This window comes from Rhinoraja longicauda, chromosome 23 (genome assembly GCF_053455715.1).
Source record: "Rhinoraja longicauda isolate Sanriku21f chromosome 23, sRhiLon1.1, whole genome shotgun sequence".
NCBI classification, from domain to species: domain Eukaryota; kingdom Metazoa; phylum Chordata; class Chondrichthyes; order Rajiformes; family Arhynchobatidae; genus Rhinoraja; species Rhinoraja longicauda.
Window position 1 is genome coordinate 5629172 of NC_135975.1, and position 14883 is coordinate 5644054.

The following is a 14883-nucleotide window of genomic DNA, read 5'->3' on the forward strand; positions in this document are numbered from 1 at the left end:
TTGATGGCGGGGCGGGGCAGGACAGCGCATTGATGGCGGGGCGGGACAGCGCATCGGCGACCCGCTTCTCCTTCCCCTCAATGTAGCGGATGGAAGTGGTGAACTCCGACACGAACGCCAAATGGTGCTGCTGCCGAGCGGACCACGGGTCGGACACCTTGGCGAAGGCGAACGTGAGGGGCCTGTGGTCGGTGCAGGCGGTACAGGGTCGACCCTCCAGGAAGTAACGGAAGGTACAAGGCGGGGAGTTCCCGGTCGGACGCGCTGCAGTGTCTTTGGGTGTTGTTGAGATGCTTGGTGAAAAAAGCCAGGGTCCGCCAACACCCGTCCGTGAACCGCTCCAGCACCGCACCGACCGCCGTCTCTGCCGCGTCCACCGTCAGTCACGCGGGTGAACCGGCATCGGCGCCCGTGCGAGGGCCTCCTTAGCACCGTCGAATGCGGCCAACGCCTCGTCGTGCCACTTGTACGGCCTTCCGCCGACCCGCCAGGAGTTGAAACAATGGCCGCATTATTCGGGCCGCAGCGGGCACGGACCGGTGGTGGAATGCGACCATCCCCACGAACTCCTGCAGACCACGCACAGCACAAGGCCTTGGGGACTGGCGGACGGCATCCACCTTCTCCGGGAGTGGGACTGCACCCTGTGGGGGTCACACGATGTCCGAGGAAGTCGATGGACGTGAGGCCAAACCGGCACTTCTCTAGGCTGTGGTCGTTGAGCCGCTGACGGAGATGTGCGACGTGCTCCTGTCGAGCGCGCCAAGCCACGCGGATGTCATCCAGGTACACAAACATGAACCCGAGGCCGCGGCACACCCAGTCCATGAGGCGCTGAAACGCCTGTGCGGCGTTTTTAAGGCCGAAGGGCATCCGAAGAAATTCGAAAACACCGAATGGGGCGATTATTGACGTCTTGGGCACTTGGACCGGGATCTGATGGTATCCCCGCACCAGGTCCACCTTAGAGAAGAATTTGCCCCTGCCAGGTGCGCGCTAAAGTCCTGTATGTGGGGGATGGTTTACCGGTCCGTGTTCGTGGCGTCGTTCAGCCGCCTATAATCCCCACAAGGACGCCAGCCTCCGCTCGCCTTAGGGACCATGTGGAGCGGGGAAGCCCATGGGCTGTCGGAGCGACGGACAATTCCCATGGCTTCCATGGTGCGGAACTCCTCCCGGGCGATGCGGAGTTTGTCTGGTGGAAGTCGGCGTGCACGGGCGTGGAGCGGCGGGCCGGAAGTCTGGATGCTGTGCCTCACGTGCCTGGGGCTCGTGGAGTGGAACTGCAGGGTCAGAATATCGGGGAGGTCAGCCAGTCCCTGCGCATATATGTTGTCCACCGACGACACCCGGGTCACGAGACGGCGCTGCAGGTGCGACAAGGCCGAAGGAGATCGGTTCACGCGTCGCAGAGTGGATCAGGCGCCGGCCGCTGTTTGACGTCCACCAGGACGGAGTGAGCCCAGAGGAAGTCTGTGTCTAACAACGGTTGGGAGACGTTGGCAACCGTGAAAGGCCAGGTGAAGTGGCAGACCCCGGAGATAAGCGGGACCGTGCGAACCCCATAGGTTGCGATGGGGCTGCCGTTCGCCGCGGTGAGCGTGGGTCCACGCTTGCCGGAGCGGATGTCCATTGTTGAAGGGGCAGGACGCTGAACTCTGCCCAGGTGTCGACCAGGAAACGACTCCCGGAACGCCGATCCCAGGCGAAGAGGCGGTGAATCTGGCCACAGTGACTACCGGCGGCCGGCCTCGGTGTTTCCCGGGTACGTGCAGGGCTGACGGGCTGCAGCGCCCCAGCGCTGGTGGAAAAAGCACCAGCACCAGCGCCCCCTGCCAGTGGAGCCAGGAGCCTGCTGGGGCTGGACTGCAGAGGGCGAATGCGCGGTAGCCGCAAAGGGCGGTCGCAAGGGCCTTCGGGGTGAGGCGGATGTCGTCCGGCAGTTGCTGCAAGTAAGCATCTTCGAATACGATGCACGGGGCATGCCCCTCCAGCAGCGCCAGCATTTCATTCAGCAGGGCTGACGGTCACCTGTCGCCAAGGCCGTCCATCCGGAGCATCCTGGCCGCACGCTCCACTCGGGTGAGCCCGTACGTATGGAGCAGGAGCTCCTTAAGGCCGAGGTACTTGCCATCGGCTGGGGGGGCGCGCAGGTGGGATACGACGTAGCCGGCCGTTTCCTGGTCCAGGGCGCCGACCACATAATAGTAACGGGTGGTGTCCAAGGTCATGCCCCGCAGTTGGAACTGGGCCTCCGCTTGTTGAAACCGGACGTGAGGCTGGGCGGTCCAGAACGTGGGCAGTTTTAACGCCACCGCATTGAGCTGGGCCTGGTCGGCTGGTGAGGCAGGCGGGCAGTGCGTTGGACGGTCCGGCGAGCATCTTGTGTGGCTCCATCATACCTGTAACGGAACGTCGAGGGTCACCAGTGTGGCGGGTGCGTGAGAAAGCCCGGAATGAAGGCGAGGAGCCAGGCAAGTTCTGTAGAGGCTTTAATGAGCACAGCACACTACTCTCCGCTCCAGTGAGAGACTGAAGACTGGGCCAGCGCCAAAATCCTTGCCACTTATCTGTGTAGCTGGGAGCCGCCCCTGGATTATCTCTGCAGCTGGGAGCCGCCCCGGGACCTATCCATCACCGTGCTAGAAGGTTCGATATGGGAGTGGCCTGGCCCTTGGGAGCTGCCACAAGGGTACATTTAAGTGGTTTAAGAGCGATCCTATTTTAATTTAGGCCATCGTCTGTTTCTGTTGTATTTTGATTAAATACTTTTATCTTCTTGGGCATTCTGTTGGGACTGAGATGGCCTGCCTTCACTCTGGTTTAGTGGGGTCTGGGAGGACAGATGAGGAGACAATACACTTGCCCAATGCTGGGAGAGGAGGTGTCGGATGGTGCTGGTGGCTGGACTCATAGTCACAGAACATGGACACAATCCCTTTGGCACATGCAAAGCAAATTCAATGCTGGCATTTATCCCAAGAGGGCTTTTTATACAAAAACAGGGATGTAATGCTGAGGCTCTATAAGGCCACATTTGGAATATTGGGCCCCATATCTGTGGAAGGATGTGTTGTCTCCGGTAGAGGTTTCAGAGGAGGTTTACAAGAATGATCCCGATGGTTAACTTGTGATGAGCGTTTGACAGCTTTGGGCCTGTGCTCGCTGGAGTTTAGAAGAATGAGGGGGGACCTCATTGAAATGTACAGAATGGTGAAAGGCTTGGATAGAGTGGATGTGGAGAGGATGTTTCCACTGGTGGGAAAGTCTAGGACTAGAGGTCATAGCCTCAGAATTAAAGGACGTTCCTTTAGGAAGGAGATGAGGAGAAATTTCTTTAGTCAGAGGGTGGTGAATCTGTGGAAAGCTGAGGCAAAGCCATTCCTCTCCAGAGATGCTGCCTGACCTGCAGAGTTACTCCTACATTTTGTGAAACCTTCTAATTTGTACCAGCTTCTGCAGTTACCTACACAAAGTCAGTGGTAATATTTAAGGCAGAGATCGATAGATTCTTGATTAGTACGGGTCTCAGAGGTTATGGGGAGATGGCAGGAGAATGGGGTTAGGAGGGAGAGATACTGTAGATCAGCCATGATTAAATGGCGGAGTAGACTTGATGGGCCGAATGGCCTAATTCTACTCCTATCACTTATGATCTAAGATGACATCCATTCTTTGTCATTCAACAAACACCGATTTATACTAATCCTACACTCATCCCATTTTGTTCTCCCCACATTTCCACCCATCACAATTTACAGTGGTCTTTTAACCTATCAACCTACTCTTTACTTTAGACTTTGGCGATGCAGTGTGAAAACAGGCCCTTCGGCCCATCGAGTCCACGCCGACCATCGATCGCCCCGCGGTATCCTACACTCTGGGGAAAATTCACAATTTTACCAAAGCCAAGCGACCTACAAACCTGCACGTCTTTGGAGTGTGGGAGGAAACTGGAGCACCAGGAGAAAAACCCACGCGGTCACAGGGAGAAAGGACAAAGTCCGTACAACTTTGTTTTGCGTGCTATCCATACAGATCAGATAATACTATACATTTATAGACAATAGACAATAAACAATAGGTGCAGGAGGAGGCCATTCGGCCCTTCGAGCCAGCACCGCCATTCAATGTGATCATGGCTGATCATTCTCAATCAGTACCCCGTTCCTGCCTTCTCCCCATACCCCCTGACTCCGCTATCCTTAAGAGCTCTATCTAGCTCTCTCTTGAATGCATTCAGAGAATTGGCCTCCACTGCCTTCTGAGGCAGAGAATTCCACAGATTCACAACTCTCTGACTGAAAAAGTTTTTCCTCATCTCAGTTCTAAATGGCCTACCCCTTATTCTTAAACTGTGGCCCCTTGTTCTGGACTCCCCCAACATTGGGAACATGTTTCCTGCCTCTAACGTGTCCAACCCCTTAATAATCTTATACATTTCTATACAATCAAGTCAAACTGAAGTACAATAGGTAAAGCAAAGGGGAAGGTCCAGAGTGCAGAATATAGTTAGTTCCGTGCATTGTAGCGCACCACTTTCAGAGACAATGGCCAATGTTCACCATGGGGTAAATGTGAATCGGACAGAACCCTAGCTTATGGAAGGACCATAGAGCTGCCGTACAACAGAGAGGAAGAAGCATGTGCTCCCGAGTTCAGTTCAGTTTAGTTTATTGTCACATGTACCGAGGTACAGTGAAAAGCTTTTTGTTGCATGCTTAACAGTCAGCAGAAAGACAATGCATGATTACAACCAATCCCTTTACAGCGTGTAGATACATGGTAAGGGAATATCATAGTTAAAGTAGGAAATGTTGCTGTAGGAATACTGATTTAAGTGTGTGGAGCGATTGTAATGTGTGATTGTAGATCTGATTCTGTGGCCAGCACGCAAATAGTCGCCTAGGTTGGGCGCCATCTTGGAACAAGCCACTGCTTTGTGATAGACAATAGACAATAGACAATAGGTGCAGGAGTAGGCCATTCAGCCCTTCGAGCCAGCACCGCCATTCAATGCGATCATGGCTGATCACTCTCAATCAGTACCCTGTTCCTGCCTTCTCCCCATACCCCCTCACTCCGCTATCCTTAAGAGCTCTATCCAGCTCTCTCTTGAAAGCATCCAACGAACTGGCCTCCACTGCCTTCTGAGGCAGAGAATTCCACACCTTCACCACTCTCTGACTGAAAAAGTTCTTCCTCATCTCCGTTCTAAATGGCCTACCCCTTATTCTTAAACTGTGGCCCCTTGTTCTGGACTCCCCCAACATTGGGAACATGTTTCCTGCCTCTAATGTGTCCAATCCCCTAATTATCTTATATGTTTCAATAAGATCCCCCCTCATCCTTCTAAATTTCAGTGTATACAAGCCCAATCGCTCCAGCCTTTCAACATACGACAGTCCCGCCATTCCGGGAATTAACCTAGTGAACCTACGCTGCACGCCCTCCATAGCAAGAATATCCTTCCTCAAATTTGGAGACCAAAACTGCACACAGTACTCCAGGTGCGGTCTCACCAGGGCCCGGTACAACTGTAGAAGGACCTCTTTGCTCCTATACTCAACTCCTCTTGTTATGAAGGCCAACATTCCATTGGCTTTCTTCACTGCCTGCTGTACCTGCATGCTTCCTTTCATTGACTGATGCACTAGGACACCCAGATCTCGTTGAACTCCCCCTCCTCCTAACTTGACACCATTCAGATAATAATCTGCCTTTCTATTCTTACTTCCAAAGTGAATAACCTCACACTTATCTACATTAAATTGCATCTGCCATCTATCCGCCCACTCACACAACCTGTCCAAGTCACCCTGCAGCCTTATTGCATCTTCCTCACAATTCACACTACCCCCCAACTTAGTATCATCTGCAAATTTGCTGCCTGACCCGCTGAGTTACTCCACCATCTTGTGTTTTTGCTTCTATCGGGCAGTAGACGGTGACCGGGTCTCTTACCTTCACACTTCTTCATCACAAACCTGGCACATTTGGCCCCCGCCTCCTCTTCGTCATTCTTGGAGATTCCTCCAGTCGGCGGAGTTCTGCAGAAAATTGAGAAACATTTGGATTGGTTTTGGATGCAGTTTCCACAAGAACATTGATGAACCAGAAGAATTTTGAATGAATGAATGAATGAAAACTTTATTGTCACATGTGACAAGTCGCAATGAAATTCTTTGCTTGCACACCTCGAACAAAGGTAGGCAATAGTCACCCATGAAGGACGCTTACAAAGTTACAAATCCCCAGCCCGCCCCCCCCAACTCACGCGTGTCCCCCCCTTTGTTCTTCTCCCCTCCCTCGCGGATGGTCTCCTCACGCCGGGCACCCATTGTTCATTGTTCCTCCCACCATCACTCACGGTGGTCCCTCCACGCTGGGTCCCCATTGTCCATTGTTCTACCCTCCTCCCCCCCCCCACTCACGACGGTCTTCCACGTGGTGTCCCCCTTGCTCTTCCCCCTCCCTCACGCCGGTCCCCCACGCCGTGTCCCCCTTGCTCTTCCCCCTCCCTCACGCCAGTCCCCCATGCCGTGTCCCCCTTGCTCTTCCCCCTCCCTCACGCCAGTCCCCCATGCCGTGTCCCCCTTGCTCTTCCCCCTCCCTCACGCCGGTCCCCCATGCCGTGTCCCCCTTGCTCTTCCCCCTCCCTCACGCCAGTCCCCCACGCCGTGTCCCCCTTGCTCTTCCCCCTCCCTCACGCCAGTTCCCCCACGCCCTGTCCTCCTTCGTTCCTTCCGTTTCCAGGAATTCCGCACGCTAATAGTTCCAAACAGTTGCCAGCTGTTTATATTTTCCCAAAACATTCCAGCTCTCTTAACTGCATTAAAGTCCAAGTGTAATGTTATCATTAGTCCAATGTCAGAGTTGTGCAATACCAGTTCAGCCGGTCAACCTCGAGGTTTACCAGCATGAAAAGCAAAAGGAAGGTGCAGAGAGAGGGCAAAATGGAGGAAAGAAGGATGGAGAAAGAGAAGGCGAAAAGAGGAAAAATATTTCAGAAATAATCGGAAATCTGAAAGAGTGAGAGATCTCGGTTTTGTTGATTTTCAGTGCTTGGATGATTACTTGGAATTAAGAATAATTACACTGGTAAAAGTTGATGTGGAGGGAATGGATACGTCCCAACTTTCAGTGGGATATCTCATGGGCACGCTGGAAATTTCTTTACTTTAGAACTTGACTTTAGAGACGGAAACAGGCCCTTCGGCCAACCGAGTCCGCGCCAACCCGCTAGCACGATCCTACGCACTAGCGACAATTTACAATTTACAGAATCTAATTAGCCTACAAATCAGTAGGTCTTTGGACTGTGGGAGGAAGCTGGAGCACCTGGAGAAAACCCACGCAGCCACAGGGAGAACGTGCAAGCTCCGTGCAGACAGCACCCGTAGTCAGGATCGAACCTGTGTCTGTGGTGCAGTAAGGCAGTGGCTCGACCGCTGCGCCACCTTGCCCCCCCCCCCTTCATATCTTCTGTTTCTGTGTCATATTTTTGCACATCTCACAGCGGAGAAGGACATCACGAGTGGGTTTCCTCCAGGTGCTCTGGCTTCTAGCCACATCCCAAGGACGTGCCGGTTTGTCGGATAATTGACCTTTGTAGAAAATCTGCCCTCAGTGCGAGGGGAGGGGAGTGGACGGGAAAGTGGGATAAATAAAACGAGTGTGGACCAAAGGACCTTTTCCACGCACTTTCCAAAAAACCAAACAAAACTCCATTTCCAAGTTTAGCTGAATGTGGTTTGTACCATGTATTCCCGTGTGGTATTTGGATAACCCCATGAACTGTTTCCAGCGGCCAGGTCAGTTCTGCGAGTGGTTGAGAATCAGCCACAGAGGACAGATCAGTCCAGACCACATCAGCTTGGTCCACCCCTGGAGAGAACCTTGGTGAACTGGATGAGATTTGCAACAGTTCGCTGCTTCCATGGTCTTTCTTTTCAATTACACGAACTTACAATCAATAATCAAGAATTTGCAATGATTGGCACAAGTGTCAGGGGTTACGGGGAGAAGAAGGCAGGAGAATGGGGTTGAGAGGGAAAGATAGATCAGCCATGATTGAATCACGGAGCAGACTTGATGGGCCGAATGGCCTAATTCGACTCCTACTACTTATGAATTTATGAACTCATGGATCAAGGGTCTGGATCATCCATTTCCAGGGACCTGGTTTATATATACAAAGCTTCCCTCCCCACTACTTCTCATGCAAACCCCAGGTCTAAGAGCTGGCCTGAAGCCACCTGTACAACACAAGGGTCTGGACATGGAATTCTCCAAGGTTGCTCATTTGCTCATTTGCTGACCAGCGTCCACCCATGTTGCAAGTGCATGAGTGGAGACATGTCAGGTGAAGGAAGGTAGACACAAAATGCTGGAGTAACTCAGCGGGTCAGGCAGCATCTCAGGAGAGAAGGGAGTGGGTGACGTTTCGGGTCGAGACCCTTCTTCAGTCAGTCAACATTCTTTAATCCCGAGGCAGATTGCAGTGTTTAATCCATGACCATCCAACTCAATGTGCATTGGGAAAAAGGATGCCGTTTTACTAACCGCTGTGGTTCCGCCACCTATTAATCAGAGGACCCCGCTACACCAAACGACCTTTGATGCTCCTTCTGAGAAGGTCCATTCTGTGCAGAAAATCTTTGACAAGAAACCTCCTTGCGAATCAGGCAACTAAACGACAGTCCAATTTCTCAAACTTACTTGATACTAATGCATTGGTTCCAGAGGTCTCTGAAATACACATTGGGTCCCAGCATTGTGCCCTGGCCTCTGGTATCTTGCACGCAGGGTGTGGGTAGTTAATGTCCTGTGTAGCAACCTGAATGTCCTTCCACCCTCTGGATGATCTAATGCCCCAAGCTGTGGTCCAATGAGTGGCCCCTGTCACACGTATTCTAGAACATTGAGACATAACAATGTTACACCTTCCATGACTGGACATCATCTCCTCCCACCCCACCCCAGAGACGCATGCAGTCCCGCAGCAGAGACCCATTGTCCACGCTCTGGGTCTAACCCAACGGTTCAACGGCACTAATAGACAATAGACAATAGGTGCAGGAGTAGGCCATTCGGCCCTTCGAGCCAGCACCGCCATTCAATGTGATCATGGCTGATCATTCTCAATTAGTACCCCGTTCCTGCCTTCTCCCCATACCCCCTGACTCCGCTATCCTTAAGAGCTCTATCCAGCTCTCTCTTGAATGCATTCAGAGAACTGGCCTCCACTGCCTTCTGAGGCAGAGAATTCAACAGATTTACAACTCTCTGACTGAAAAAGTTTTTCCTCATCTCCGTTCTAAATGGCCTTACCCCTTATTCTTAAACTGTGGCGTATGGTCCAATGTACCAAGGTACCGTGAAATTATTTTCTTGCATACAGTTCAGTAAAAACTATTATTCGACCTAAGCATAATCCTGGTTAAGTAGACAATAGACAATAGACAATAGGTGCAGGAGTAGGCCATTCGGCCCTTCGAGCCAGCACCACCATTCAACGTGATCATGGCTGATCATTCTCAATCAGTACCCCGTTCCTGCCTTCTCCCCATACCCCCTGACTCCGCTGCGAGTATTTAGGAGTAGCGCACTGAGATGGCATGCAAGAGTCACCATTGCTCTGGTGGCATTTTTCAAGATTCACGTCTGAAAGTTGTTATAAATGTACCCAGCTACTTCCAACTTAGTGAGTCTGGAGATAGAGACCGACCGACCGGAAACATCGCTTGTCCGTGTTCTCCAGAGATGCTGCCTGACACACAGAGTTACTCCGGCGCTTTGTGTTCCACACAAGATTCCCGCAGCTGCCATTCCTGTTATGCTTCCATCAGCGCCCTTTTATATATAATAGAGGCGTGCAGTGTAGGTTTACTGGGTTAATTCCCGGAATGGCGGGTCTGTCATATGTTGAAAGACTGGAGCGACTAGGCTTGTATACACTGGAATTTAGAAGGATGAGAGGGGATCTTATCGAAACGTATAAGATTGTTAAGGGGTTGGACACGTTAGAGACAGGAAACATGTTCCCAATGTTGGGGGAGTCCAGAACAAGGGGCCACAGTTTAAGAATAAGGGGTTGGCCATTTAGAACGGAGATGAGGAAAAACTTTTTCAGTCAGAGAGTTGTGAATCTGTGGAATTCTCTGCTCAGAAGGCAGTGGAGGCCAATTCTCTGAATGCATTCAAGAAAGAGCTAGATAGAGCTCTTAAGGATAGCGGAGTCAGGGGGTATGGGGAAAAGGCAGGAACGGGGTACTGGTTGAGAATGATCAGCCATGATCACATTGAATGGCGGTGCTGGCTCAAAGGGCCGAACGGCCTCCTCCTGCACCTATTGTCTATTGTCTATTGTCTAGAACATTCCTTCCGTATATGTTTTCTATATCCTTTTAGATATCAAGGACACAAAGTGCTGGAGTAATTCAACAGGTCACGCAGCATCTCTGGAGAACATGGACAGGCGACGTTTCAGGTCAGGACCCTGCTTCCTGATCTGAAACGTCACCTATCCATGTTCTCCAGCGATGTCGCTTGACATGTTGAGTTACTCCAGCACTTTGTGTCCTTTTGTGCAAACCAGCAGCTGCAGTTCATTGTGCCTATGTCCTTTTATAATGATGGGTGTCAGAGGTTATGGGGAGAAGGCAGGAGAATGGGGTTAGGAGGGAGAGATGGATCAGCCATGATTGAATTGATGGGCCGAATGGCCTAATTCTGCTCCTATCACTTATGATTTTATGACCGTCCAACTTCATCAGATTGGCGTGGCCTTGATCTGACAGTAGCCATGGTGTATTGCTGCCTTGACTTGTTCCCATTGTTCACCTCTGCCTCTCCATTGTTTAACTCGGTGTTGTGTTCAGTGGGCTAGACTCAGAGAAACCGGGACCAGGGCTCATCCAACATGTTTCACTGCCTTGAGTGTAAGCTGTACGTCAACCTGTATCGAAGAAGTTTCGGAAGCAGAGAAGGAGAAACCAAAGCTCTGCCTGAGCCCAGACACCAGTTTCGATTTAGTTTATGGTCATGTGTACCGAGGTACAGTGAAAAGCTTTTGTTGAATGCTATCCAGTCAGCGGAAAGCCACTACATGAATACAATCATGGCACGGTGGTGCAGCGGTAGAGTTGCTGCCTTACAGCGAATGCAGCGCCGGAGACTCAGGTTCGATCCTGACTACGGGTGCCGTCTGTACGGAGTTTGTACGTTCTCCCCGTGACCTGCGTGTGTTTTCTCCGAGATCTTCGGTTTCCTCCCACACTCCAAAGACGTACAGGTATGTAGGTTAATTGACTGGTTAATGTAAAAATTGTCCCTAGTATGTGTAGGATAGTGTTAATGTGAGGGGATCGCTGGGCGGCACGGACTCGGTGGGCCGAAGGGCCTGTTTCCGCGCTGTATTTCTAAAAAAAAAATCAATCGAGCCATTTACAGTGCACAGATACATACATGATAAGGGAATAACGTTTAGTGCAAGGCAAAGCCAGAAACGCAAACGTCTGATCAAAGATAGTCCGAGCCTCACCAATGAGGTGGACAGTAGTTCAGCACTGCTCTCTGGTTGTGGTAGGGTGGTTCAGTTGCCTGATAACAGCTGGGTAGAAACTGACCCTGAATCTGGAGGTGTGCGTTTTCACACTTCTGTACCTTTTGCCTGATGGGAGAGGGGAGAAGAGGGAGTGGCCGGGTGCGACCCGTCCTCGTTTATGCTGCTGGCCTTGCCGAGGTAGCGTGGGGTATAAACGGGGTCAATGGGAGGGGGTGCTGAAGGAAGTAACAGCAGACGCTGGTTTAAACCGAAGACAGACACAAAATGCTGGAGCAACTCAGCGGGACAGGCGGCATCTCTGGAGAGAAGGAATGGGTGACGTTTCGGGTCGAGAGGTCCCGTGCCTGTCCCGCTGAGTTGCTCCAGCATTTTGTGTCTACCAATGGAAGGGAGTATTCACAAAATGCCGGAGTAACTCAGCAGGTCAGGCAGCATCTCAGGGGGAGAAGGAATGGGTGAGGTTTTGGTTGGTTGGTATGGAGGGTTGGTTGGAAGGGAGATGGTTTGCTCCAATTTGTGGAACAGACTGCCACCTACTGGACTAAATACCAACAGCTAGAAGAGATGAAATAGCCATGTTAGGCTGGACATTTCATCAGCAGCTGCTATTTATTTATTCCCCCTTCCCAGTTCTCCCACTAGTCTTACTGTCTCAGACTACATCCTATCTTTGTCCCGCTCGCTCCCCTGACATCAGTCTCGATTCCCCCCACTCTGCGTCAAAGACTCATGTATATTCCTATCATGGCCTTGTACACATCCCCGTAAATCTTCTCTGAACCCTTTCCAGCTTAACAACATCTTTTCTACAACAGGGTGACCAAAGCTGAACACAATACTCTCAATGTGGCCTTGTCAATGTTTTGTACAGCTGTAACATGACCTTCAAACTTCTACACTCGATACTCCGATTGATGAAGGCCAATGTGCCAAAAGCCTTCTTGACCACCCTATCTACTTGTGATGCCACTTTCAAGGAACGAGGTACATGCACTCCTAGGTCCCTCTGCTCGCCAACACTCCCCAGAGCCCTGCCATTCACTGTGTAGGTTTGACTTCCCAAAATTCAACACCTTGCACTTCTCTGTATTAAACTCCATCAACCATTCCTCAGCCCACTTGCCCATGGTGAGGCTTTGATGTTGTGCTGCTTGGAGAAGGGACTGCTTCATCTGTTACCGACCAAGACTGTGAAAGTCTATTCAGAGTGAGTGGGATATCTTGCTCTCATAGTCGTACAGCACGGAAACAGGCCCTTTGGCCCAACTTGCCCATGTCGGCCAAGATGCCCCATCGACACTAGTCCCACCTGCCTGTGTTTGGCCCATATCCCTCTAAAACTGGAAGTGGAATAATTTATTGCTTTCAAGTCAACTTCAGAGTCCCACCTTCCAAACTGCCCTCGAAATTTTTTTTTCTAATTAAGGAGCTAAACAATGCTAACATCAAGTGTGCAGGAAGGAAGTGCCAAAGCTGGTTTAAACCGAAGATACAGTGGCCACAAAAAGCTGGAGTAACTCAGTGGGTCAGACGGCATCTCTGGAGAATAGGAATCGAGACCCTTCTTCGGACATCAGGCGAGGAATGATATGTTGCTGCCAATAGTCCTGGCGTTTGCAACAGTGAGGAAGGTCGATGGCATCGGCCAGTTGCCGGATATCCCACTCTCTCTGCGTGAAAGAGGATGTTTGTTGATAACCAACTCCTACTAGAAACGGGACAAATAATCCTGTTCCGTGGGGGTGAAGCATGTGGCCGTGGCGGTGAGGGACATAATGTTTCTGAAATCCGTTTCCATGTCGACGCAAGCAAATGCCAGAAGCATTTTTGAACAATGCTCAGCGCATGAATGCAAAGTTGAGTTTAGTTCATTGCCATGTATACTGAGGGAGTGAAACATACAAACATAGTTGTCGGTTTGCACTTCCCACAGGTTGCAAGGAAAAATACTGAGTTAAAGATAGAGGGGCAACATGTCCATGGGCTTCACCAGCCCCACAAGATCTGGGCCAATGCACCTCCTGTATTGGATACAGAATGAGGGACCTGGTACACAATGATCAAATGCATGGCACTGGTCTAAAGAAGGGTCCCGACCCAAAAACGTCACCGATCCTCGATCTCACAATGTCTGTGCTAAACATGATGCCAAGACCCAAGATGGACACAAAGTGCCGGAGTAACTCAGCCGGTCATGCAGTATCTCTGGAGAAAAGGAATAGGTGACGTTTTGGGTCGAGACCCTTCTACAGACTCTTTCGGGTCTCGACCCGAAATATCACCCATTCCTTTTCTCGGGAGATGCTGCCTGACCCGCTGCATTACTCCAGCACTTTGTGTCTATCTTTGGTATAAAGCAGCACCTGCAGTTCTTTGTTTCTGCAGGGCACTGGTCATTTGTCTGTCCTCATTGTTAACTTCTCTAACTTTAGATAGTTCCTCTGTCCCTCCCTTCCCCTCCCCCTTCCCAGTTCTCCCACTGTCTTCCTGTCTCCACCTATATCCTTCCTTTGTCCCGCCCCCTCCCCTGACATGAGTCTGAAGAAGGGCCTCAACCCAAAACGTCAGCCATTCCTTCTCTCCAGAGATGCTGCCTGACCCGCTGAGCTACTCTAGCATTTTGTGATACCTGTCTGTCCTCATTAGTGAGAATGGGATTCATCGCTGTGGGATTAAGTGTTGCAAAGACCTTCTCGTCTTGTCCTGTGCCAGAGTTATTTTTTGCTTTGATGGTCTAATTACCAGCAGCTATGTCTAGGGGGGCTCATTATCACATCGCTCTAGAGCTTCCGGGAACAATTCGGACTCCCACCATGGGCTCTCCATGCTAATGGCACTCAAAGCCCTTTAATCCCAGCTCACAAAGACCACAGCCGGCTCAGACTAATGAATAATGACACAGAGCGGAATGCTGGTCTCTTGATATGTTTCTGCTGCTGGAATCTGAAAGGGGCTGGGAAGCCGCCAACAGAACAGCACATCAGTTTAACAAGACCTGCCACCATTCCATCAGTCCAGAGATGCTGCCTGACCCGCTGAGTTACTCCAGCATTTCGTGTCTACCTTCGATTTCAACCAACATCTGCAGTTCTTTCCTACACTTTCCTATTTATTTCATCGCTATTTGACTCAAAGCGACTCTTTTCAATAACAACCATTGCCACCCTTCAGCCACTTGATTAGGTCCTTCCCGATGTGAGTTGAGATTGTGTATCTAACACGGCGTTTGCCTTCATTCCCTTTAGAGGTAGCTCTGGGGAAAAGAAGTCATCTCATGCAAGGAGCATCAAGAGTTGCGACTGATTTAGACTTTA

At 50.9% G+C, this 14883-nt stretch overlaps 1 protein-coding gene across 1 annotated transcript in view; it reads right to left on the reverse strand.

Moving 5' to 3' along the window:
• Positions 1-8777, reverse strand: part of LOC144604753 (uncharacterized) — a 45650-nt gene extending 36873 nt beyond the window's left edge. Inside the window, exons 1-2 of the mRNA XM_078419383.1 lie at positions 8722-8777; positions 5965-6050 (exon numbers count right to left, since the gene is read on the reverse strand). Of these exons, the coding sequence (XP_078275509.1) occupies positions 5965-6050; positions 8722-8777 (142 nt within the window). The remainder of the gene's footprint in view (positions 1-5964; positions 6051-8721) is intronic.
• Positions 8778-14883: the final 6106 nt, after the last annotated feature.